The sequence below is a fragment of the Palaemon carinicauda genome, chromosome 38 (assembly GCF_036898095.1).
Source record: "Palaemon carinicauda isolate YSFRI2023 chromosome 38, ASM3689809v2, whole genome shotgun sequence".
NCBI classification, from domain to species: domain Eukaryota; kingdom Metazoa; phylum Arthropoda; class Malacostraca; order Decapoda; family Palaemonidae; genus Palaemon; species Palaemon carinicauda.
In genome coordinates this window covers 50,905,059-50,931,399 of record NC_090762.1, presented here as the reverse complement: position 1 = coordinate 50,931,399, position 26,341 = coordinate 50,905,059, and the positions used below count along the sequence as shown (strand labels likewise).

The 26,341-nt window shown below is 46.3% G+C and overlaps 1 protein-coding gene across 1 annotated transcript in view; it reads left to right on the top strand.

Annotated features, from left to right (window-relative positions):
• LOC137630622 (post-GPI attachment to proteins factor 6-like) overlaps window positions 1-26,341 on the top strand; it is a 131,034-nt gene that overhangs the window by 37,285 nt on the left and 67,408 nt on the right. Inside the window, exons 3-5 of the mRNA XM_068362226.1 lie at window positions 4,368-4,572; window positions 20,943-21,085; window positions 26,087-26,233. Coding sequence (XP_068218327.1) covers window positions 4,368-4,572; window positions 20,943-21,085; window positions 26,087-26,233 — 495 coding nt within the window. The remainder of the gene's footprint in view (window positions 1-4,367; window positions 4,573-20,942; window positions 21,086-26,086; window positions 26,234-26,341) is intronic.

Sequence of the window (26,341 nt, the reverse complement as noted above, 5' to 3'; positions counted from 1 at the left end):
GTGGTCTACCAGTTTCGGGCCCTGTGCTTTGGCCTAAGCACAGCTCCTCTCGTATTTACGAGGCTGATGAGGAATGGGGCCAAATTCCTCCACTTATCGGACATCCGAGCCTCCCTTTTTTTGGACGACTGGCTTCTCAGAGCCTCTTCCAGTCGTCGCTGGCTGAAGGATCTCAAGTGGACTCTAGATCTGACCAAGGAATTGGGACTCCTAGTCAATTTGGAAAAGTCGCAGCTGGTCCCATCCCAAACTATTCTGTATTTAGGGATGGAGATTCACAGTCAAGCTTTTCGGGCTTTTCCGTCGACCCCCAGAATAGATCAAGCCCTGTTTTCCATCCAGAAGATGCTGAAGAAAGAACGCTGTTCAGTCAGGCTGTGGATGAGTCTGGTAGGGACGCTGTCATCCCTGGAGCAATTTGTATCACTAGGAAGACTACACCTCCGTCCTCTTCAATTCCATCTGGCTTTCCACTGGAAAAAGGACAAGACGCTAGAGGCGGTCTCGATCCCGATTTCCGGAAAGATGAAGTCTTGTCTGACTTGGTGGAAGGACAATATCAACCTAAGAGAGGGTCTTCCCCTGGCTGTTCAGTTACCCAACCACGTTCTCTTCTCGGACGCATCGGACTTGGGCTGGGGCGCGACGCTGGACGGTCGGGAATGCTCAGGTCTGTGGAACACGAGTCAGAGGAGCATGCATATCAACTGCAAGGAGCTGTTGGCAGTTCATCTGGCCTTGAAAAGCTTCGAGTATCTCCTTCGAGGCAAAGTGGTGGAAGTGAACTCGGACAACACCACGGCCTTGGCGTACATCTCCAAACAAGGAGGTACCCACTCACTGACGTTGTACGAGATTGCAAGGGACCTGCTCATCTGGTCAAAAGATCGAGACATCTCCCTAGTAACGAGGTTCATCCAGGGCGACTTGAACGTCATAGCAGATTGTCTCAGTCGGAAAGGGCAAGTAATTCCAACAGAATGGACCCTCCACAAAGATGTGTGCAAGAGACTTTGGGCCACTTGGGGTCAACCAACCATAGATCTCTTTGCAACCTCGCTGACCAAGAGGCTTCCAATCTATTGCTCTCCAGTCCCGGACCCAGCAGCAATACATATAGATGCCTTCCTCCTAGATTGGTCACACCTGGATCTCTACGCATTCCCACCGTTCAAGATTGTCAACAAGGTACTGCAGAAGTTCGCCTCTCACGAAGGGACAAGGTTGACGTTAGTTGCTCCCCTCTGGCCCGCGAGAGAATGGTTCACCGAGGTACTTCGATGGTTAGTAGACGTTCCCAGAAGTCTGCCTCTAAGAGTAGACCTTCTACGTCAGCCGCACGTAAAGAAGGTACACCAAAGCCTCCACGCTCTTCGTCTGACTGCCTTCAGACTATCGAAAGACTCTCGAGAGCTAGAGGCTTTTCGAAGGAGGCAGCCAGTGCGATTGCTAGAGCAAGGAGAGCGTCTACCATTAGAGTCTACCAATCGAAGTGGGAAGTCTTCCGAGACTGGTGCAAGTCAGTTTCTGTATCCTCGACCAGTACCTCTGTAGCCCAATTAGCTGATTTTCTCTTATACCTGAGAAAAGGACGATCCCTTTCAGCTCCCACTATCAAGGGCTACAGAAGCATGTTGGCATCGGTCTTCCGGCATAGAGGCTTAGATCTTTCCAACAATAAAGATCTGCAAGACCTCCTTAAGTCTTTTGAGACCACTAAGGAGCGTCGTTTGGCTACACCTGGGTGGAATTTAGACGTGGTACTAAGATTCCTCATGTCAGACAGGTTTGAGCCTTTACAGTCAGCCTCCCTGAAAGATCTCACTCTTAAGACTCTTTTCCTGGTATGCTTAGCCTCGGCCAAAAGAGTCAGTGAGATTAATGCCTTCAGCAAGAACATCGGATTTTCGTCGGAAAAAGCTACTTGTTCGCTGCAACTTGGTTTTCTAGCAAAAAATGAGCTACCTTCTCGGCCTTGGCCTAAATCTTTCGATATTCCCAGCTTATCGGAGATCGTAGGCAATGAACTAGAAAGAGTCTTATGCCCTGTTAGAGCTCTTAAGTTCTATTTAAAGCGTACTAAACCTTTACGAGGCCAATCTGAAGCTTTATGGTGTTCAGTTAAGAAACCATCCTTGCCTATGTCAAAGAACGCTTTGTCATACTTTATCAGATTGTTAATACGAGAAGCTCATTCACATCTGAGTGAGGAAGACCGAGCTTTGCTTAAGGTTAAGACGCACGAGGTTAGAGCTGTAGCAACTTCCGTGGCCTTTAAGCAAAATAGATCTCTGCAAAGTATAATGGACGCAACCTATTGGAGAAGCAAGTCAGTGTTCGCGTCATTTTACTTGAAAGATGTCCAGTCTCTTTACGAGAACTGCTACACACTGGGACCATTCGTAGCAGCGAGTGCAGTAGTGGGTGAGGGCTCAACCACTACAATTCCCTAATTCCATATCCTTTTAATCTGTCTCTTGAAATGTTTTTAATGTTGTTTTTTATGGGTTGTCCGGAAGGCTAAGAAGCCTTTCGCATCCTGGTTGATTTGGCGGGTGGTCAAAGTCATTTCTTGAGAGCGCCCAGATTAGGGGTTTGATGAGGTCCTGTTGTATGGGTTGCAGCCCTTGATACTTATGCTCCTAGGGGTCTGTCAGCATCCTAAGAGGATCGCGAGGCTCCGTAAGGAAGACGTACTTACAAGGCAGAGTAATCGTCTAAGTCGACTTCCTTACCAGGTACCTATTTATTTTGTTTTCGTTATATTGATAACTTCCAAAATGAAATAAAAACTCTTAGCTTAAACGATGTAAACATATTTTACTGGTCTCTACCCACCACCCTGGGTGTGAATCAGCTATATATATTCACCGGCTAAGTTAAATATTTAAAAATGATATTTTAATTATAAAATAAATTTTTGAATATACTTACCCGGTGAATATATAAATTAAATGACCCTCCCTTCCTCCCCAATAGAGACGCAGTGGGATGAGAAGAAATTGAGTCTTTGTTTACATCGAGTATGGTGTCTGGCCGACAGTTGGCACTGGTGGGCACACCCGCAACCTGTATTGCGATCGCTGGCGAGTTTTACTGTTTTTTTGTCTGTCGAGCAACAGAGTTGCAGCTATATATATTCACCGGGTAAGTATATTCAAAAATTTATTTTATAATTAAAATATCATATTTCTATACTTTCTTAAACAGAAATACAGCTTATTTTCTATACTAAAATTATAAATATTTCGGTAATAAATGTTTCTTTTAAAGAAACAAAAATTGTGCATTCAATTACAGTTCAACACTGATTCTCTCTCTCTCTCTCTCTCTCTCTCTCTCTCTCTCTCTCTCTCTCTCTCTCCTCTCTCTCTCTCTCTCTCTCTCTCTCTCTCTCTCTCTTTAATCATAGCTTAAAATATTTGATTTCGTTTCGGAAGCATTATTGCATTCTAGAAAATTACAATTACATAAGTAATTAATTGTGCTTTAATTAAACATTTATGTACTTTTGTTTTAAATTTCGGGTTTAGTTTAACAATCGAAGTATTTTGGGTGCTGTGATCAGATCTGCTGATGCACATACAAATCAATAACAAAGAGTATTGTTTATACTATTCCTTAACTTATTCAAAACATTTACCATATATTGTTGATATAGTATTACATAAGCACTGATGTGTTATAAGCTATCATAATTTTCATTCACAGTAATACATTTATAACTCTCTCTCTCTCTCTCTCTCTCTCTCTCTCTCTCTCTCTCTCTCTCTCTCTCTCTCTCTCTCTCTCTCTCTCTCTCTCTCTCTCTCTCTCTCTCTCACACAGATGTTTTTGCCTTATAATTCTTGCTTGCTAATTCATATGATTATCAGAATGGACCAACATCTGAACTGTGGTATTTGTGTGCACTGTATATGAAAGCGCTGTATCAGAGTATATTGTATTATTGCATAGACAATAGGAGATTTTTTATTGTAATCAGTGATTCTCTCTCTCTCTCTCTCTCTCTCTCTCTCTCTCTCTCTCTCTCTCTCTCTCTCTCTCTCTCTCTTTTGTGCATTTTTCACCATGATTTTTGTGCACTTTTGTTTTCCAAAATACAAAAATGTGTCTATTGTGGTATTAGTGGTCTATACTAGAGTATTGTATTATTGTATAAACTTGATGAGTTTTTTCACAAGTCAGTAAATTTGGGTAATATAGTTAAACTTTGCATGATTCCTAATAGATAACAATAATTTGATTGTAGAATTGTTTAAACTTACTCAGGTTCCTGAGCAAAGTTTTTTATACAGTATTATGTACAGTACTGTATTATATAGAAATGAATAAGTTTTAGTAATCTGTGTATTATTCCATTCCAGTTTCTTACAACCACATAGCTATCCTGTGGTTAATCCGGATGGCTCAGAATATCCGTCTGGTTTTTGGGTAAATCGCTCTGAAGTATACAAATTAGATTTGAAATCCGATCTGAAGCCAGCTTTCTTGTCCGTCCCCTTTCCGGAAGCTGGAGATTGGTTCATGATAGCCTTTATTAGTGAAACATCCAATCGCATCACTCAGGCAGTAAGTTGTTGAATATTGGAGTAGCATATTTTATTAAGGAATTAATTTTTGTACACAATTAGCATTTACAAGGAAAGCAAAGAGATAATACCTTACATAGAATCATTATAAAAAGCTTTGTACTTCACTTTTTCTTGTTCAGAATTTAAAATCTGTATTACAAAGATTCTTTTTTCAATATTAATCTTACCCGGTGATCATGTAGCTGCAGCTCTGCTGCCCGACAGAAAAAACCTACGGGCGGGATACGCCAGCGATCGCTATACAGGTGGGGGTGTACAACAACAGCGCCATCTGTTGAGTAGGTACTCAGGTACTTCTTGTCAACAAGAACCAATTTTCTCTGTCGTGCCACCGGCAAGACCTACTTGATACGCTGTTGTTTCTGGAGTTGATTTTCACGCTATTTGGTGATGTATTCTCTCTAGTTATTAGCTTTCGCTGTACAGGAGTTATCATCAATACCTTATCAAGCTTTATTGATTAGATTTTGGATTATTTGTTGACGACTTGGATAGATTTTGGATTTCCCCCTTTGACTAATTCAAGATGTCTGACCCTACTCAAGTCCCCAAGTACAGGCAGTGTAGCGCTAGGGACTGTTCTAGGCGTCTTCCGAAGGCCTCTATCGATCCTCACACCGTTTGTTCCAATTGTAGGGGTAAAGCCTGTCAATTGGAAGATCGATGTGAGGAATGCGCTGGGCTTTCGGAATTCGATTTTCAAGAATTCCTTAAGAATGCACGTAGGCTAGAGAAGGATAGGATCAGGAGGAGTTCTTCTCGCTCTTTTGATTTTTCCTCTCCCCATGCCCCTCAACCTATTCCTTCCCCTGTAGTGGTTGCACCCGACCCTTCTACTAGCTCTCAGCAACCCTCGATGGCGGACATGATGCGTGCCATTCAGGCTCTTGGTGACCGAGTTGAGTCATTAGCGAATGACCGCAATCAACTCTTAGCCGACGTCAAAGAGTTGAAGGAGAAAAGTGCAGTGGGAAGTGTAGTGAGTGCAAGTGCTGTGAAAAGTGTCAGTGTTACGCATGAGGGTGCATCTGTTCGTGCCAGTCGTCCTCCCAGTCTGGGACCTCTTGCAAGCTCCCAAGCCCAGGGGAGAAGCAATGTCGAAGGACCAAAGGGTTCGACAGGCCTTGATCAGCGTACAGATGTACCCTCAGTGGTTGCGGACGTATCTTGCAGAGATCGTCCCACCCACAAACAGACGAGTGAGCCCATTCATTCCTCGTCTGCGGAAGAAGTTTCTCGTCAGAAACGCTGGACCAAGGTCTCACGACCTCTCAAGCGCAAGGTCCCTTCCGAGCGAGTCCAACGGCCCAGGTGTAGCCACTGGGTCAGTTCGGACTCGCCGCAGTCTTCCGAAGACTGCACACCTCCCAAGAGAGGTAGAGTGGTTCCGCAGCAGGCAATCACTCCGTCTGTTGCTGCACCAACCGCTGTAGACCCTAAGTGGTCTTTGCTGCAGTCTATGCAGACTCAGCTAGCTTCCTTCATGCAGGAGTATCGTGCTGAGAAGGTTGAAGCTGCACCCGTTAACCCACAACCTGCCACGGTTTTGCGCTCAGCTGACACTGCGGCTGCCTGCTCCCACACTCCGGCTGTGAGAGCTCCACCACCGATGCGCAGTCGACCCTGCCAGACGCATGTTGACGTTAGCCGACGTGCGGCACCCTCCGTTGACATGCGTGAGCTACCGCATCAGCAGTGGGAAGGTACTGTCAAGCTGCCGTGTTTTGACGCAATGCGGCAGTCTCCGCAACCCACGGCAGTCCCCACCACGCACCACCACTCCGCTTTTGTTGTTGCCAGCTCTCAGACTGACCAGCAGCGGCATGATGTTGGATCCAGTGCAGCTACGCATGCACCCGTGCTGCCGGATTCAGCCGTTCAGCTTTCTTCTCCTCCTTTGCCGCTTCCTCCTCAGCATTCGGATGAAGGAATCTCTGATGACGACGAAGCTGCTCATTTGGACGATCAACACTCCGACATAGATGAACCCAAGACTACGCCTCCCTCCTTAGACTTTAGGAAAGTCCTTGCTCTGTTTAGGGAGTTGTATCCGGACCAGTTTGTGTCTGCAGCCCCACGCTCACCTCCCTCTGAGTTCGCTTTAGGCATGCAGTCAGCAGCTCCTGCCTTTACGAAGCTCGTACTCGCGCGCTCATCCAAGAGAGCTTTAAGGGTACTGGGAGAGTGGTTGCAGGCCAAGAAGCAACTTGGGAAGACGTCCTTCATCTTTCCCCCCACCAAGCTTGCTTCCAAATCTAGCGTCTGGTATGCCACGGGAGAAGATCTCGGCTTGGGAGTTCCTGCCTCTGCCCAGGGCGACTTCTCAAGTCTGGTAGACTCTCCCCGCAGACTGGCTATGAGACGCTCCAAGATTTGCTGGACCTTTTCGGACATGGACCATCTTTTAAAGGGAGTTTTCCGTGCGTTTGAGATCTTCAACTTCCTGGACTGGTGTTTGGGAGCGTTGAGCAGAAAGACCTCCCCTTCGGATAAGGACTCTGCCATGCTCATCATGTCATGCATGGACAAAGCCATTCGGGATGGATCTGGCGAGCTTGCGGCTTCTTTCGTGTCTGGAGTTCTTAAGAAGCGAGATCACCTTTGCTCCTTCTTGTCGGCGGGAATCACACCATGTCAGAAGTCAGAGCTGATGTTTGCTCCGCTATCCAAGTGTCTCTTTCCTGAAGAGCTGATCAAGGGGATTGCCGCCTCGTTGATCCAGAAAGACCCCCATGACCTGGTGGCGTCATCCGCACGTAAAGTCACAGCTTTACCTTCCGTGCCTAGACCTAGGATGGACACACCAGCGTCTAGGTTCATTCCGCCCTTTCGTGGCAGAACCTCCAGCAGAGGAGGTACCCGTGCCGATAGTCAACGTGGCAAAAAGAAGAAGGGTTCCAAGTCCTCAAAAGGCAGAATCTGACTGCCATCTTCTCCAGACTGCAGTGGGAGCCAGGCTCAAGAACTACTGGCAGGCCTGGGAGAACAGAGGTGCAGACGCACAGTCTGTGAAGTTACTCAGAGAGGGGTACAGGATTCCATTCTTGCGCAAGCCCCCTCTAGCAACAACTCCCATCGACCTCTCTCCCAGGTACAGAGAGGAGGACAAGAGGCTAGCTTTACAGCAAGAGGTGTCTCTCTTGCTACAAAAGGGAGCGGTAGTCATAGTCCGGGACCATCAATCCCCGGGCTTCTACAACCGTCTCTTCTTAGTAGCGAAGAAGACAGGAGGGTGGAGACCGGTGCTGGACGTCAGTGCTCTAAATGTCTTTGTCACCAAGCAGACGTTCACCATGGAGACGACGAAGTCGGTGCTAGCATCGGTCAGGAAGGAAGACTGGATGGTCTCGTTAGACCTAAAGGACGCGTACTTTCACGTCCCCATCCACCCAGATTCCCAACCTTTCCTAAGGTTCGTCTTTGGGAAGGTGGTTTACCAGTTCCAAGCCCTGTGCTTTGGCCTAAGCACGGCACCTCTAGTGTTTACCAAGCTGATGAGGAATATTGCCAAATTCCTGCATTTAGCAGACATCAGAGCCTCCCTCTATTTGGACGACTGGCTTTTAAGAGCTGCGTCAAGTCGTCGCTGTCTGGAGAATCTCAAATGGACTATGGATCTGACCAAGGAATTGGGTCTCCTGGTCAATATAGAAAAGTCCCAACTCGTCCCATCCCAAACTATAGTCTATCTAGGTATGGAGATTCAGAGTCAAGCTTTTCGGGCTTTTCCGTCGGCCCCAAGGATCAACCAAGCCCTAGTATGCATCCAGAGCATGCTGAGAAGGAACCGATGCTCAGTCAGGCAGTGGATGAGTCTAACAGGGACACTTTCATCGCTGGCCCTGTTCATCGAGTTAGGGAGACTCCACCTCCGACCCCTTCAGTATCACCTAGCTGCTCACTGGAGAAAGGACATGACGCTAGAAGCGGTCTCAGTTCCTATATCCGAAGAGATGAAGTCTGCACTGACTTGGTGGAAGAACAACATTCTTCTCAAGGAAGGTCTACCACTGGCTGTTCAGACCCCCGACCACCTTCTCTTCTCGGACGCATCAGACACGGGCTGGGGTGCGACACTGGACGGTCGGGAATGCTCGGGCACGTGGAATCCGGATCAAAGAGCACTTCACATCAACTGCAAGGAGCTACTGGCAGTTCATCTGGCCTTGAGAAGCTTCAAGTCCCTCCTTCTAGGCAAGGTGGTGGAGGTGAACTCCGACAACACTACAGCCTTGGCGTACATCTCCAAGCAAGGAGGGACTCATTCGAGGACGTTGTTCGAGATCGCAAGGGACCTCCTCACCTGGTCAAGAGATCGAAAGATATCGCTTGTAACGAGGTTCATTCAAGGCGACATGAACGTCATGGCAGACCGCCTCAGCCGGAAGGGTCAGATCATCCCTACAGAATGGACCCTTCACAAGAATGTTTGCAACAGACTATGGGCCCTGTGGGGTCAGCCCACCATAGATCTGTTCGCTACCTCGATGACCAAGAGGCTCCCAAATTATTGCTCACCGATTCCGGACCCAGCAGCAGTTCACGTAGATGCCTTTCTTCTGGATTGGTCCCATCTAGACCTTTATGCGTTCCCCCCGTTCAAGATTGTCAACAAGGTACTGCAGAAGTTCGCCTCTCACGAAGGGACAAGGTTGACGTTGGTTGCTCCCCTCTGGCCCGCGAGAGAATGGTTCACCGAGGTACTGCAATGGCTAGTAGACGTTCCCAGGACTCTTCCTCTAAGAGTGGACCTTCTGCGTCAGCCGCACGTAAAGAAGGTACACCCAAGCCTCCACGCTCTTCGTCTGACTGCCTTCAGACTATCGAAAGACTCTCAAGAGCTAGAGGCTTTTCGAAGGAGGCAGCCAGAGCGATTGCCAGAGCAAGGAGGACATCCACTCTCAAGGTCTACCAGTCAAAATGGGAAGTCTTCCGAAGCTGGTGCAAGGCGAATTCAGTATCCTCAACCAGTACCTCTGTAACGCAGATAGCTGACTTCCTTTTACACCTAAGGAATGTAAGATCCCTATCAGCTCCTACGATCAAAGGTTACAGAAGCATGTTGGCAGCAGTCTTCTGCCACAGAGGCTTAGATCTTTCCACCAACAAAGATCTACAGGACCTCCTTAAGTCTTTTGAGACCTCAAAGGAGCGTCGGTTAGCCACACCAGGTTGGAACTTAGACGTGGTTTTAAGGTTCCTGATGTCAGCAAGGTTCGAACCGCTTCAATCAGCCTCTTTTAAAGATCTCACTTTGAAGACTCTTTTCCTCGTTTGCTTAGCAACAGCTAAAAGAGTCAGTGAGATACACGCCTTCAGCAGGAACATAGGATTTACATCTGAAACGGCTACATGTTCCTTACAGCTTGGTTTTTTAGCTAAAAACGAGCTCCCTTCTCGTTCTTGGCCCAAATCGTTCGAGATTCCAAGTCTGTCCAGTTTGGTTGGAAACGAACAAGAGAGAGTACTATGCCCAGTAAGAGCTCTTAAGTACTATTTAAGACGTACGAAGCCATTACGAGGACAATCAGAAGCTTTATGGTGTTCTATTAAGAAACCTGCTTTACCGATGTCGAAGAACGCAGTCTCTTATTACATCAGACTTTTGATTAGAGAAGCCCATTCTCATCTGAATGAGGAAGACCATGCTTTGCTGAAGGTAAGGACACATGAAGTTAGAGCTGTCGCTACTTCAGTGGCCTTCAAACAAAACAGATCTCTGCAGAGTGTAATGGATGCAACCTATTGGAGAAGCAAGTCAGTGTTCGCATCATTTTACCTTAAAGATGTCCAGTCTCTTTACGAGAACTGCTACACCCTGGGACCATTCGTAGCAGCGAGTGCAGTAGTAGGTGAGGGCTCAACCACTACATTCCCATAATCCCATAACCTTTTTTAATCTTTCTCTTGAAATGCTTTTTATTGTTGTTTTTGGGTTGTACGGAAGGCTAAGAAGCCTTTCGCATCCTGGTTGATTTGGCGGGTGGTCAAATTCTTTCTTGAGAAGCGCCGAGATTAGAGGTTGTGATGTGGTCCTTTAGTATGGGTTGCAGCCCTTCATACTTCAGCACCTAGGAGTCGCTCAGCATCCTAAGAGGATCGCTAGGCTCAGTAAGGAAGACGTACTTAAAAAGGCAGAGTAATTGTTCAAGTCGACTTCCTTACCAGGTACTTATTTATTTTATGTTTGTTATTTTGAATAACTGCTAAAATGAAATACGGGATACTTAGCTTCTATTGTTAACATGTATGCTGGTCTCCACCCACCCCCCTGGGTGTGAATCAGCTACATGATCACCGGGTAAGATTAATATTGAAAAATGTTATTTTCCTTGGTAAAATAAATTTTTGAATATACTTACCCGGTGATCATGAATTAAAGGACCCTCCCTTCCTCCCCATAGAGACCCAGTGGACCGAGGAGAAAATTGGTTCTTGTTGACAAGAAGTACCTGAGTACCTACTCGACAGATGGCGCTGTTGTTGTACACCCCCACCTGTATAGCGATCGCTGGCGTATCCCGCCCGTAGGTTTTTTCTGTCGGGCAGCAGAGCTGCAGCTACATGATCACCGGGTAAGTATATTCAAAAATTTATTTTACTAAGGAAAATAACATTTTGCTTTTAATTCCTAAATTCCTACCATTTTGATGGTAGGTGTAACTTAAGAATGATGAAACCCTTATATTTTCAGACAATGTCACAATATCTTGCATAGTTTGAACCAGCATCAAGTTGTTATATCTGATAATTTTAAAGAAATTACCTTATCGTAATTGAATTGTATGGGTTATGGGTAAGAAATAGAATGATTGCATGGTAATGTAGATCTTGAATCACAGTTTTATTCAAATATAGAAAAGTCTAAATTGAGAATTATGGAGCTGGGAATATTAATTTTTTCTCAGTTATGTTTTCAGCCAAAAATATAATTTGTAGAGTGAAAAAATTTATTTCATGCACAAACCCATGCCTTTATATTAGCCTAATCTGAAGTAGCAGCAGTCTCCAGACATATTAAAAAAAAGATGTCATGTTTTTTGCCTTAGAGTAAACATGTAGTATTTGTAGTCCTAGCCGATGATTAAATTTGCAGTGCACAGTTCTTTCATATGTCCATTGAGAAGGTGAAACACATTTATATCACTTTAATGAAAAGTAAGCATTATCAAAGAAAAGGTTTGCCTAGTGATACCACTTAAGGCTTTCTTAACACAGATTTTATATCTGTTAATTAATTTAATAGTAAAAGATGAAAGGAAGGTGAAGAAAGAGCTAATTAAAAGAATATACAGTAGATATTGAAAAGAAAATGAAAAAGTCAAAAGTGGGTATGAAGATAGTGTCAGCAATTATAGCAACAAAAAGTTGTTTGTAGACACCACTATCAAATATGTAGAAAAATGGTGCAGAAGATGTATATGGGGTAACAGCAGAGAAAGGTTAGAGAAAAGATAAGCATTTGGTGGCAGAATCAGAATGTAGAAAGTTCAGGTAAGAAGAAGAAAGTCTTCAAGCTAAGGAAGTCGGCCAACAGATATATTCAGGGAAAGGAGGGAGATATGGGCAAGAATGGTTGAGGAATAGAATATGAATATCAACAGAGTAGAGGAGAAAAATATTCCATATAGAATAGCAAAGTGGTGTGGAAAGGATGGACACTATGAAAGAACAAAATTCATTACATAAAAAAGATGCAAATGGACAAATTAACAATGTTAGAAATTAAAAAATATACAGAAAAGATTGGGTAGTAAATTAAGAGAATGAACAAATTCTGGAGGAAAGTCGAAAGGACCCTCAGAAAGAGCGAGTCTTCCACAATTACAAGTGACCTAATAAAAACACCATGATAATCTTTAATCTGCAATTGTTCCGTAACTGAAATACAAACCACGCTATTTGCATGGGGTAATTACTTCGGCGTAGCTGAATGACGAGCCATAAGAATTTTAACGAGGGTTTACTACCCCGCCGCTAGTTAGCGGGGGTTAGGGAAGGGTAGCTATCTAACCCCCCCACCCCTCACACACACCGGTGAATGCTTCACTTTACTTTTGGCTCGAGCGGAGAACAGACCTGTCTGCTCTCTGCCTCGCTTTGACTGCCATATTTAATCTGTTTTTGCTTTTTCTTTTCCAGTGTGTTTGAAGTTGGCCTCTACTGACTATGCGTACATGCCCTGGACTTCCCGGCTGCCCTTTTGGGACCTTTATGTCGGCGGTCGACACCGATCCCCACACCTTGTGTCCTCACTGTAGGGGCCAACGGTGTGATAGCGGTAATGTATGTATCGAATGTAGGGAGTGGTCAACCTCCCAGTGGGAGAGGTTTGCCCAGCGCCGGAAGAAAAAGTCTAAAAGGAATCTTTCTCCTTCAGAGGCTTCTTTGTAGAGAGAAAATTCCAAGACTTCTTCTTCCGTAGCCCTTTCCTCCTCCGAAGCTCCCCCTCGAGCGGTCTCTTCCGAGAGGCCAGCGAGTGGTAGCGAAGACCGTACTGCTGTTGACCGATCCCGGGGTGCGGGAGAGGTAGTTGCCTCCCATAGCGAGGCGGCTGCCCCGCCTCCCCCGGAGGAGGATATGAACATTGATTTACCTGTGAATAATCATGATTTATTGCAGCTTTGGGCTTCCTTGGGGCTGCAGGGTTCGCCCTCCAGGGAAGCCCTGTTTGACATGATCAAACTTGGTGCAGCTGTCAAACAATCGCCAACTACAGCAGGGATAGATCCTCTGTCTGTTGTTGACGTTGTTGTGATGGAGGCATCTCGTGGGTCTAGTCAAACCCCCGTTCCTGTTGCTGAGGTAGCTGAAGGCTTAGATTCCCCCTCCGAACACCTTTCGAGGGAGGATCTAAGTCCTACGGTCTCTCCTTCAGGTGATTCTCCCCCACGGGGGAGTTCACTCACAGAGACTCCTCTTCGTAGGCCCTATGATGGTCAGCCTGCTGACCCCACGGCCCCTCGTGAGCATATAAGGCGGAAGGCTCGTCCTCCCCTTCGCCATAGAGGCCTTCCTTCCCCTCATAAGGGAGTTAGGAGGCGCCTCTTCAGCTCGTCGTCACCACAGTCCTCTGTGGAGGAGACGACTCGCCGTTCGCCGATCCTGCCAGCTACCACCTTAGACCTCTCCGGGGATCGTTCGCGATCCCCTTCGGATGATGGTCGTCCTTCGGGACTCTGTGACCAGTCTCCCTCCAGACCTGCTGACCTGCCATCACCTTTCGAGGATGCTGATGCGCGTTACGCGCCACCTGATCCTGCCACTGCCCAAGCACCGGGCACTTCGGGGCTTAAGGGCCTTGAGCGCAAACCTGCGCCTCCTGCCCTCAAGCGCCAGGTTCAACCTGCGCGCCCTCATGCTGCTGCTGCCATCGCCCACCTGCGCCCCAGCGTTTCCCGGTTTCTGCTACGTCGCGCGCAGTTCAAGAGGCTCCTACGTTAGCGCACAGGCGCTCACAGGTACCTCTGGACTCGCAGCGCCCACTCCACCAACCTCTCACGCCCACGCGAGCGCGAGATTCCTGTGACATGCGATCCTTTCGCGCGCGATCCTGGTCAGGGCCCATCACGTGACCTCCAGCGCGAGCGTCGCCTGGCGGATAGGACATCGTCTCGTTCCCCTCTCCGCAAGCGCAGAACAGCGCGCTCGCCAGAGGAGGGGCGGTTCCCGGACAGGCCTAAGGACACTTTTGTTTCAGCTTATCAGGCGAACCCTCATTTGTCGACTCCTCCAAGGGATCGAACGATCCCCTTTCCTCCAGAGGGAGTGTCCGACAGCGCGACTGTCAGCCAGCAGCCCTTGTTCGGGACCCTGGTCAGAGCTCTTGTGCAGGCTATGAAGCCCGTCCTCTCTGACGTGGGTCACAAATCAGTGGCGGCTTCCTCCCCCCTGAAGAGGAAGAGAGGAGTCCCTTCCGTGGAAACACCTCCGAGGACTATTCTGTCTCCTCGCAGATCCTTGCGCAAGGCTCCTTCCCCTCCCCCGACTTTCTCTCCCTCCCCTGCGGATGAGGATTACCCATCCTCAGGAGAGTCGGACGAGCCGAACCGTTCCCCCATCGCACCAATGGGGGAAACTCCGCCTCTCCCTGAGAAGTCTTCTCGTCCAGGGGTGGAAAAGAGCCTGCACCCATCGTTACTCGAGTCCTGTATCCCTCCCAGGAGGGAACTGAAGGACTCTAAGACGATCCCCAAGTCATCAACAAGGATCAGACAGGAGCCAGCTAGAACTTCCGAGGATGTCCACGTGTCCCCCCAGGAAGAGCCACGAGGGACAGGAGACTTTGCTGCCAGTCCTTTAGGAGGAGAGCACCAAGAGTCAGAACACGCGTTCTGGCAAATCCTGACCTTCATGAGGAACCTCAACGGGATTCCAGACCGCACCAGGATGCCCAGAGACCCCAGCCAGATGTCAAACCACGAAGTTGCCTGCATGGCACACTTAGCGTGTCTACGGCACACAGAAACCCTCTAGGGCCAGTGCAGCTCTGCCCTGGTCTCAGGGGATGAAGAGTACCAGGGACAAGGTCGAGGGCCAGCTCTCTGAGCTTGCCTCCTCCAGTAGATCCAGCGCCAGTAACAAGCTCCTCCCTCCTCCTCGAGTCCATCAGAGGAGGTACTTTGAGATCCTTGAGGAGTCTTGTTTGGGTCTTCCTATTCACCACTCCGTGGAAGAACTACCGGGGGAGTCCCTCTAGAGAGAGACTCCAACCGGCACGTGTCCTACGCAGCTACTGAGATCCTAAGCCAGGAGAAGATCGCTAAGTGTGCCATGCAGGCAACTTCGTGGCTTGACATCTGGCTGGGGTCTCTGGGCATCCTGGTGCGGTCTGAGGACCTCTCCAAAGAAAGCACCAGGAAGGCACTGGAGACTTTCTTGCTCTCAGGCACGCGGACCATCGAGTTTCTGGCCCACCAAGTCTCGAGCTTGTGGGCCAATACGATTCTCAAATGACGGGATGCAGTGGCTGAGAGATTCCGCCAGAAGGTTCCCAGTTCGGATGTTAGCAGGCTCAGACACTTCCGTGCTCGGTAAGAGTTTGTTTGAGCCTAAGGACGTGGAGCTTACCGCTGAGAGGTGGAGGAAGTCCAACCAGGATTCCCTCATCCATAGGGCCCTGACATCGAGGCCCTACAAACCTCCAGTGGCCCAACAGCCCCGTCCAGCTAAGGACACAAAGAAGACGACAGCAGCAAAGCCGAAGGTGTCTAAGCCCTTTCCTGCCAAGAGCAGAAGGAGCAAGAAGTCCTCCAGGCGAGGCAAGAACCCTAGAGGAAATGGCCAAGGCTGTAAACGCTAGGGTTGGCAGTCCCCCTGCATGTCCACCAGTGGGGAGGATGCCTACAAAGTTGCGCGGCAAGGTGGCAGCAACTCGGGGCAGATACCTGGATGATTTCCGTAATCGCTCAGGGTTATCGCGTCCCGTTCCCAGCTTCTCTACCTCCCCTGACAGCGAATCCAGTGTCGTTGAGCTCTCTTGCCATGGGATCGGCAAGAGGGCAAGCCCTTTGGGCAGAAGTCCAGACCATGTTGAAGAAGGACGCTCTCCAGGAGGTTGTAGACGGGTCCCCAGGCTTCTACAGTCGACTCTTTCTTGTAAGAAAGGCGTCTGGAGGCTGGAGACCAGTCATCGACCTCTCAACCCTGAACGGGTTCGTCAAACAGACTCCGTTCAGTATGGAGACGGCAGACACGGTCAGACTTGCAGTGAGACCACAAGACTTCATGTGTACACTGGACCTGAAGGACGCGTACTTCCAGATCCCAGTCCATCCGTCTTCAATGAAGTACCTAAGATTTTGCCTAGACAACAAGATCTACCAGTTCAAGGTTCTGTGTTTCGGTCTCTCCACAGCCCCTCAGGTGTTCACCAGAGTGTTCACCCTGATATCTTCGTGGGCTCACAGGATCGGCATCCGTCTCCTTCGTTATCTGGATGACTGGCTGATCCTAGCGGACTCGGAGGCAACCCTTCTTCGCCACTGAGACAAGCTCCTCGAAGTTTGCCAGGATCTAGGGATCATAGTAAATCTCGAAAAGTCCTCTCTGCAGCCCTCTCAGAAACTGGTATATCTAGGCATGGTCATAGACACCAATCTCCACAAAGCCTTCCCATCATACGACAGGATAGCAAGGCTGAGGAAGGTCACGAGGCCTTTCCTCAATCGAGAAGAACTCCCAGCCCAAACGTGGCTGCGTCTCCTCGGCCACCTCTCCTCCCTGGCCCGTCTCGTTCCCAACGGTCGCCTCAGAAGAGATCTCTCCAGTGGCGACTCAAGTCCCGGTGGAATCAAGGTCACGATTCCCCGGACACTTTGGTCCCCGTGGGTCCTGCGGAACGGACGGACCTCCAGTGGTGGGTGGCGGACGAGAACCTACGAGAGGGAGTGGATCTTCTCGTCCTTCCCCCGGATTTGATGTTCTCGGACGCATCAAAGAAAGGGTGGGGGATCCCACGTTCTGAACCACAGGACCTAAGGCCTGTGGTCAGAATCAGAAAAGTACCTTCACATAAACCTGCTAGAAATGAAGGCCGTGTTTCTGGCACTTCAGAAGTTCCACCAAGTCCTGGCGGGCCACTCTGTGGTGGTGATGAGCGACACCACAGTGGTGGCTTATATCAACAAGCAGGGAAGTACCTTTTCAGAACAGCTATCCCATCTTGCAGTAGAGATTCTGAGATGGTCCGAAGTCCACTCGATCACACTAGCGGCTCGCTTCATTCCAGGCAAAAGGAATGTGCTCGCCGATAGACTGAGCAGAGCGACGCAGATAGTGAGTACCGAGTGGTCTTTGGATCCTCAAGTAGCCAACAAAGTCCTGACTTTGTGGGGTTCCCCGACGGTGGATCTGTTCGTTACAGCGCTGAACTTCAAGCTCCCGCTTTACTGCTCCCCGGTCCCGGACCCCATGGCGCTCTGGCAGGATGCCTTCCAACAACGGTGGTACAACGTCGATGTGTACGCCTTTCCTCCGTTCTGTCTGATGAGGAGGGTACTCAACAAGACCAGAATATCGGTCAATCTTTCAATGACCCTCATAGCTCCGCTATGGCATCATGCGGAATGGTTCCCAGACCTTCTGCAACTCCTCACGGAGGTTCCGAGAGAACTCCCTCCACGTCACAAGCTACTCAAACAACCACATGCCAACATCTTCCACAAAGCCGTAGCTTCGCTTCGACTTCATGCCTGGAGACTATCCAGCATCTCCTCACGGAGAGAGGATTTTCGCAACAAGTTGCGAACAGGATGTCTGTTCACCTGTGCAAGTCATCCTCAGGGGTCTTCCAGGCGAAGTGGCGAGTCTTCTGTGGTTGGTGTCGTGGAAGGGGTATCTCTCCACTCGATGCCACTATTCCAGCAATAGCGGTGTTCCTCGTGTATTTGCAGGAGGAAATGCGCCTTACAGTCTCGGCAGTGAAAGGCTATCGCTCAGCCTTAAGTTTTGCCTTCAGGCTTAAAGGAATGGACATTTCTTCCTCTCTGAAACTTTCCCTTCTCATACGGAGTTATAAACTTACCTGCCTTCAGTCGGAAGTGAGACCTCCTCCATGGAACGTGGTTTGAGTTCCAGGCTTCAGATTGCCACCTTACCTGGAAGACGGTTTTCCTGCTAGCATTGGTCTCAGCCAAGCGAGTCAGTGAACTACATGGTCTCTCGTACGACATCGCCCATTCAAGGGGATGGGAGGTAACGTTCAGCTTCGTCCCTGAGTTTGTTGCCAAGACTCAGAATCCGGGAGTGCCGGACCCTAGGTTCGACTCTTTCCAGGTTTCGAGTCTCCGTTCTGTAACAGATGACCCAGACCATCTCCTACTGTGCCCAGTGAGGAGTCTGAGGTTGTATCTTAAAAGAACAGCTGCAGTTCGTCCCCGGGTGCAGGCCCTGTTCGTGAGCACCGGGAAGACGAAGAGGAGGGTCACCAGGAATACTATCTCGGCCTGGATTCGCAAGGTAATACATCTGGCCTTGAATCCTGACCCTTCTCCGTCACGTCGCCCTAGAGCGCATGATGTCGGGCATAGCTACGTCCCTGGCCTTCAAGAAAAATTATTCAGTGATGCAGGTCCTTCAAGCTGGGGTGTGGAAGCGTCAGACCACCTTCACGGCCCACTACCTGCAAGACGTGACACACAGGAGGCTCGATACGTTCTCTATCGGCCCTGTGGTGGCTGCACAACAGCTGGTCTAATCTCAGGCTCCTTAATGGACAAGTAGCAGAAGATTGAGGGCATTGTTACCCGGTTTTAGTGTGCGTGAATGAAAAGATCTGTCTGGCCCTTATTCTTTTCTTCATCCTCTCCTCCCTTGGAGAAAGCAGCATCCTGGGTTCTCTGCACAGCTGACCTCAAACCTCTGCAGGTAAACCATGCTCCCTTGTGTTCCTAGTATTAAGTGTAATACTGTCATGTCCCCATACCCTGACGAGGTGGTATTGGGAGAGTCCTAGCCTAGATTTCCATCTGAAGAACTCCAGGTCAACTTCCTAGGACGAGTCACTGCTCACCTTCACACACAGCTTATGTAGGCCGCAGCAGTTTCACAGCATGCTAGCGAGGAGCAGGGATTCCTTATTTTTTGAGTACTTACACACTCGAATATGGAGTCCCCTGGCAAGCCAAAGTCAGTATGGCAGGGACTTCACCTCCCTACCTAAGGGTTGAGTCACCCCATGTAAATAGCGTGGTTTGTATTTCAGTTACGGAACAAATGACAAATTCGTAGATAATTTGTATTTTTCCTAACTATACAAACCTTAGCTATTTACATATATTTGCCCGCCAGCCCTGTCCCCCGGGATAAGTCCTACCTCCAAGCAAAGTGAAGCATTCACCGGTGTGTGTGAGGGTGGGGGGGGGGGTGGGGGGGTTAGCTAACTACCCCTCCCTACCCCCCGCTAACTAGCGGCGGGGTAGTAAACCCTCGTTAAAATTCTTATGGCTCGTCATTCAGCTACGCCGAAGTAATTACCCCATGTAAATAGCTAAGGTTTGTATAGTTAGGAAAAATACAAATTGTCTACGAATTTGTCATTCTTATGTGAAAGCTTAGTAAAGGATTAAATATGACCCAAAAATATGGGAAAAAGTATTATATTCATTTTATACATACATACATATACCAAGGCACTTCCCCCAATTTTGAGGGGTAGTCGACATCAACAAATGAAACAAAACAAAAAGGGACCTCTACAAAAAGGAATTTGATATACACTGAAAATTACACGGTCTGAAAAATTTTGAAAAGGTGTAAGAGTGAGAATAATTACTGAAAAATTTTGAAAAGGTGTAAGAGTGAGAATAATTACTGAAAAATTTTGAAAAGGTGTAAGAGTGAGAATAATTACAGGAAATGCACCGTGTATACAGAGGAAAAAGCGATGCTATGTATTTGTAGATCTTGAAAAGGTATATGCATGAGTTCTAAAATAAATAGTTATGTGAGCTTTGCAAAGACGAGATGACAGAAAGACTAGTCTAATTTGTAATGTCACTTTACCATATCACTAGATCTATAGGAAAGGCATTGGCAGGGGTGTAAGAAAAGTTTGAAATGAGGGCTAATGTCTATCAGAGATCAATGTTGACCCCCTGTGCTGTTAATTGTAGTAATGAAGGAAGCTAAAAATTAGTGCAGAAATGGTCCCCCTATCCCAAACTGTAATTGAAATCATTTTTATAAGAAATCTGATCCATGTGCATATGTTTCAAAATAATTTACTTTTGAAATGATGATATTGAACTAGTGATGCTGAATCATTCCTAATTCTTATTGAAATGTGATTTAGGGGTCATTTAACACACACACACACACACACACTCTCTCTCTCTCTCTCTCTCTCTCTCTCTCTCTCTCTCTCTCTCTCTCTCTCTCTCTCTCTCTCTCTCTCTCTCTCGTGAGCTTTAAACCTTCAACAAATTGTCATCCCATTCCTAATTGAGTACAATCATCTTATGAGAAAGACCAGATTAATATATGTAGAGGTCCTTGTTTAGAAATTAAAAACAAGACATTGTACTATACACTAATTGCTTGATTATCTCACTTCCCTGAGTGTCAGTGTAAGCATGTTTAGTAATTCATTTTCTGTGGCAAAAGACCACTTGCTTTGAACTCTGCAAGTACCCTTTTTTTTGAGGTCCATAAGATATAAAAAAAAGGATTTTTTTTTTACTCGTTAGCTCATTAATGTTTATTTTCTTATGGATAAAATAACATTTTATCTTTTTGTTAGAGATCATTAGATTGTTGTCATGATAGAAATTCTTTATACTTTGGATTGCTTGAGTGAGTAAAAAGTAATTACGGAGGTTTGCTAATATTATTTGTTTTCATTTCAAGGGTCTGTTTCCTTCATGTCATTCCTGGCTTCGTGTAAAAGCAAAATATGTCCAACAAGAGCAAATTACAAATGTTGTGCCTGAAATACATTCACACCAAGATATCCAGTTTTATCAGAAAATCAATGGTTCCCAGTATTACAGGTAAGAATATTTAGCTTTTAAAGTAATTATTTTTTATTTTATGCTCCGAACTGTTTCCTGCATAGTCTTGCCTTTTCATAACAGACAGACAGACACAGATTTCTATAGAATAAAAAACTAGTTAAAGATTTAATGTAAAGATTGGAAACAAATCTTTAAATTTTAAATGTTTATGTTAGAATTTGTAATTTGTCAGTGTTAATGAGCAAAGTTTGCATAGGGTGAATTACTCTTCAAGAACAAATCATTAATTATTTGGAGGGTTTTTATATTACACAGATGAGGACAAGTGAGCACAACCATTTTTTGGAAGGAAATTAAACAATAGTGCCCAGATACAGCATACAAAAATATGTTAGGAACTGTATAAGGAATTATGTTTGGGCGGGAAAGCGGTCATCTTCCTCGCCCATGGGAGCAAACCCTCGTGTTGGCGTTGCCTTTATGGTACTTGTTGGTGCAGGCAGCGGTAGAATCAAGAAGTACTTCTTTGCCGGAATTCCTAATCCACCGTGCTCTCTTCCTCAAGGGCCCCATCCCTTCGAAGGGGCAGTGACCAATTCTTGTGAGTTGACTAAGCTTGCAGGATCAGGATCGATGCGACCTCTAGTCCTGCGACCTCTTCCCAAAAAGATCTTGTATGTGTACAGCTTTTTTGAGCACCCCAACCTGTCCTTTTTGTTAGTGTGGCGGTGGGAAGACGGGAGGGAAAGGGAAACACCGATGGCGGCATTCCCCCTTTCCCATGGCCGAGAGTAGTGGGATGCCTTTTTCGCCAATGGGTGACTTGGTAGAAACATGTGGCTGAATCTTGGGTAGTGACTGTCTTTTGTGATAGTTACTCGCTACCGTTCTAGGACCATGGGGCCCCCCCAATCTCTATTAACAGTTAAGTTCCCAAGGGAGCATCCAACATCTGTGAAAGCCCTGCCCTTAAAGGCAGAGGGGGAAGAGATGTTGGCGAAGAACGCTCTCAAAGTTATCCGAGATAAGTCACAGGGTTTTTACAGTTGGCTCTTACTAGTGGAGAAACCAACTAGAGGCTGGAGACTGATCATCAACCTCTCTTCCCTGAGCAATTTTGTTCATCAAACTATTCAGGAGGGTAACAGTATGATCTGTGCTGTGTTTTGTCAGAGAGGGAGACTTCATATGGTACGGTGTACCAGTTCAAGAATCTGTACTTTGGACAGTGTACGGCTCCCCAGGTCTTCATGCTAGTGTTCACTTTGGTAGTCGCTTGGGGCACATTTATGAGGGATACTGTATGTCTGTTGGTGTATCTCGATGATTGATTGATCTTGACCTCCTCGATGAGGCAGTTGCTTGAGGATTGAGATCAGATTCTCACATTTTGCCATGATCTGGAGATAGTGGTAAACTATGAAAAGTCAAATCTTACAGTATACCCAAGTATAAGTTGAATTACTTTGGCATGTTCATAGACACAGGAGCACTGAGAGTCTTTTACTACAGACAATCTCATCAGTAGACTCACGTAGGTTGCGCAACCATTCCTGTCCAAGTCAGAAGTATCAACTCGTGGCTGCCAATGTCTTCTTGGTCACTTATCTTCGATGGAAAAGCTTATTCTTTACGGACGTCTTCACTAGAAATACATTCAATGGTGTCTGAAGGATACTAGGACAACTGACAGTAATACCCCGTTCCATCCTGTTCCAGTGGGTGAGAGGTGTGGAACGATCTGGTCTGGTGGCTTGATGAGAAGAACCTCCCAAGGAAAGTTCCACTCGACTCTCTGCCTTTGGACCTACAACAATTCTTGGATTCATCAAAGGAAGGGTGGGAAGCACATCTGGACTATTTGGTCGTCTTAGAGGTGTGGACTCGAGTAGAAATGCGTCTATAGTACTTATCAATGTCCACGATATGCAAACAGTCTTCCTCAGGTTGCAAGCATTCCTAAAACATTTGAGTAGGAACAAAGTGTTGTTGATGAACAACACCACCACCGTAGTGGTCTACGTTAGCAATTAAAGGTGCGTGGTCTCACGACCTCGTTGTGAGCTTTTAAAGTAATGCACATCTGGGTGGTAATTTACGCTGTGGAGTTGTTAGAAAAACACATTCCAGGCAAGAAGAATATAAAGTACAGGTAAGCAGATGCACTCAGTTGCCAGGGGCAAGTTGTAGGAGCAGAGTAATCTACAGCTTCTGGTAGCAGAAAGGCTTTTTTCCTTGTGGGGCTCACCAGGAATCCACCTATTTGCCACCTGGCTAAACAAGAAACTTCCTGTGTTTGCCCTCCTGTTCATGACCCATAGAAGTTGTTTGGAGACACCTTCCAACGCTCATGGGATCACCTGGATGTGTACGCCTTTCCTCCGTCCAGCCTGATCCGGCTGGGTATCACCAGTGTTGATTATGCCAGCCAGGAATCAGGATGACCCTGGTGGCTAGGCCTCATGCTGAGTGGTATCTTGATTTGCTCACTCTTCTGGTCGAGGTCTTGAGAGAACTACCTCTGTCACCCACACTTCTCTGTCAGCCACACCTGCAGATAGACCACCAAAAGGGAGCACTCGGCTCTTCACGTGTGGAGACTATCCAGCATCTCCAAGCAAAATGCTTTTCGTAAGGCACTGCACAGATGTGTGTATATCTCTGGAGGTCCTCTACACCTGTCTACAAAGCTAAGGGGGCCATCTTCTGTGATTGGTGTCGTAGAAGGGATATTTCTTCGGTGGAAGCAACTTCAGTACAGATTGCAGATTCTTTTTCTTCCTTCACTGAGAAAATAGCCTCTCAGTCGTGGCTATCAAAGGCTAATACCTGGCCTTGACTATATTCTTCTGACTGAAGGGTATAGACCTCTTCACTTGTGAGAGTTGTCTGTGCTCATGAGGAGCATCAAGCAATTTTGCTTACCCCAGGATCTCAGGCCCCCGGAATGGAATGTAACTTTGGTCCTCAAGACTTTTATACGTACCCCGTTTGAGCCTTTGAGGAGGTTGTCAGACAAGGATCGGACTCTCAAAACTATCTTCCTGCTAGCCTTGGTATTAATGAAAAGAGTTGTTGAGTTGCATTGTCTCTCTTATATAGTCATGCATGCCGAGGGGTGGAAGAAGGTCTCCTTCAGTTCCTTTAGTTTTGTGTCAAACTTTGTAGTCAAAACCTAAAACTCGGTGACATGCAACCCGAGGGTTGAGTCCTTCTCCATCCCCTCTCTACGGGAGGCGTTAGGTAGTGATCAAGAGATGCTCTTTTATCCCAAGAGGGTTCTGCAGTGCTATCTGAAAAGGACCAGATGCCTCAGACCTGAATGTCGGAGAATTTTTGTTAGCACTGGCAAGTACAGGAGAAACCCGTCGGTAGCCAAAATTTTTCATGGCTTTTTACTTGCGAGAGTATACCAATAGTTCCTTGATACCTTTGTGCTTGGACCTGTCATTGCTGATCAAATATTTATGTAACTATTCCAGCTCCTACATTGGACAAGGATGCAGCTCATCTATGGTAACATGTAGGAGTAAGTTTGGAATGAACATTAGTATGACTGGCCCTTTTCCTTCATGGCTTTTTACTTGCGAGAGTATACCAACAGTTCCTTGATACCTTTGTGCTTGGACCTGTCATTGCTGATCAAATATTTATGTAACTAATCCAGCTCCTACATGGGACAAGGATGCAGCTCATCTATGGTAACATGTAGGAGTAAGTTTAAAATGAACATTAGTATGACTGGCCCTTTTCCTTCATTTTTCTATCCTTCCTCTCGGGGACCAAGTGGTCGAAACATTACATACTAGTCAGACAAGATTCTGACAAGTTTTGTCCCAAAGCTCCTTTCTTTAAGTCTGAAGAAGTATCTCTCCTATCCCAAACTGAGGAACGAGGAGATGGTGGATTTTACACCAACCCATTGATCATCATACTTAGTATGTGTTGTCCACTGACATCCCCTCTGTGTGCATGTACAGTCCAGGTCCTATTAACCTTTCATCTATGTGAAAGTCAAGTGATGGGTTGCTGGTATCATCTCTTTGCTTTTCAACAGATCAAACAGTGATCACTTCCATGGAAGAAAATTAACCTTCCAGTTTTGGTTCCAGGGGACTTCCAACCCACCAAGCAGTGAGTCTCTCTAATTAATGTCCCATGGTTTGTGTGGTACATAGGAACAAATCACAAATTTTGAAATAATTTGTATTTTTCCTAGCCATACAAACTTGTGTCCTTTGATTCAACTTCCCTTCTCAACCACCCCTCTCAGTCCTGTGCCGAAAAGTCAAAAGTGAAGGCTCTCACCAGCTGGATAACTGCTTGTTATCTGGCTTTAATGACCGAATTCAGCTCGTGCCGAATTAATCTCCTAATTCAAGGAATTGCTAGCCACAACAGCTGATTGTATATAGATGAAAGACAATATTTTTTAGTAAGTTTAATTTAATTACATTTTTTTGTTGTGCTTTAATTTGTCATTTATTACATTATTCTATTAGGGTAATCTACCCTTTTATTTTTTTTACACAGTTAAATGTTATGCAAGTAAGGGACATTTGGATTTTAAAATTTATTTTTCAACCCTATTTGTATGAGCGTATTTTAATGTAGGTTATTTAATTCTTTGAACACCGAGGATCGGATGATGCATTTGGGGCATTTTCTGTTCATGTAATCATAAGTGCTATATAGAAAATCTATTCAGCTTTCTAATACAAGTTTCAGTTTCTTATTATCTTTATTCCTTAATCATTTTAAGAAACGTTAATATAAGTAGGTTTACACTTGATGTTGTTGTTGCAAGTCATGAGCCTGACAGCATTTTTGTCTTGGCTGGGATCACCAGAGGGTTGATATGTTTATTGTGTAATATAATTTTGTGAAAGATTATTCAGTAAATTTGTTTATATATCCAGCAAAACCATATTGTAATCCATTGTTCCAGACCAAGTAGAAGCCTAAATTAAAATTTGAGTGGATGGTGATTTTCAGTAGAATTTTATTAAAGATCACTAAGTTGGTTTTCTTCTCCAGATTTTATGTCCCATCTGCTACATGGTTAGTTGTGGTAAATATCAGCAACTGCTTTGTTCTCAAGGAGGCAGAAGACAATTCCGCTTGTTTCCTAGATATTGCCTTCAGAACTAGGGGACTGCCAAACCCTGAATCTTCAGATACAGTGTAAGTATATCATAAGATTACACATTCTAATTGATGAAATATAAAGATTAATAACCTAGTCTCTTATAGGATTGATTAATGTGCAAATTAGAACATTAATTTCATTAA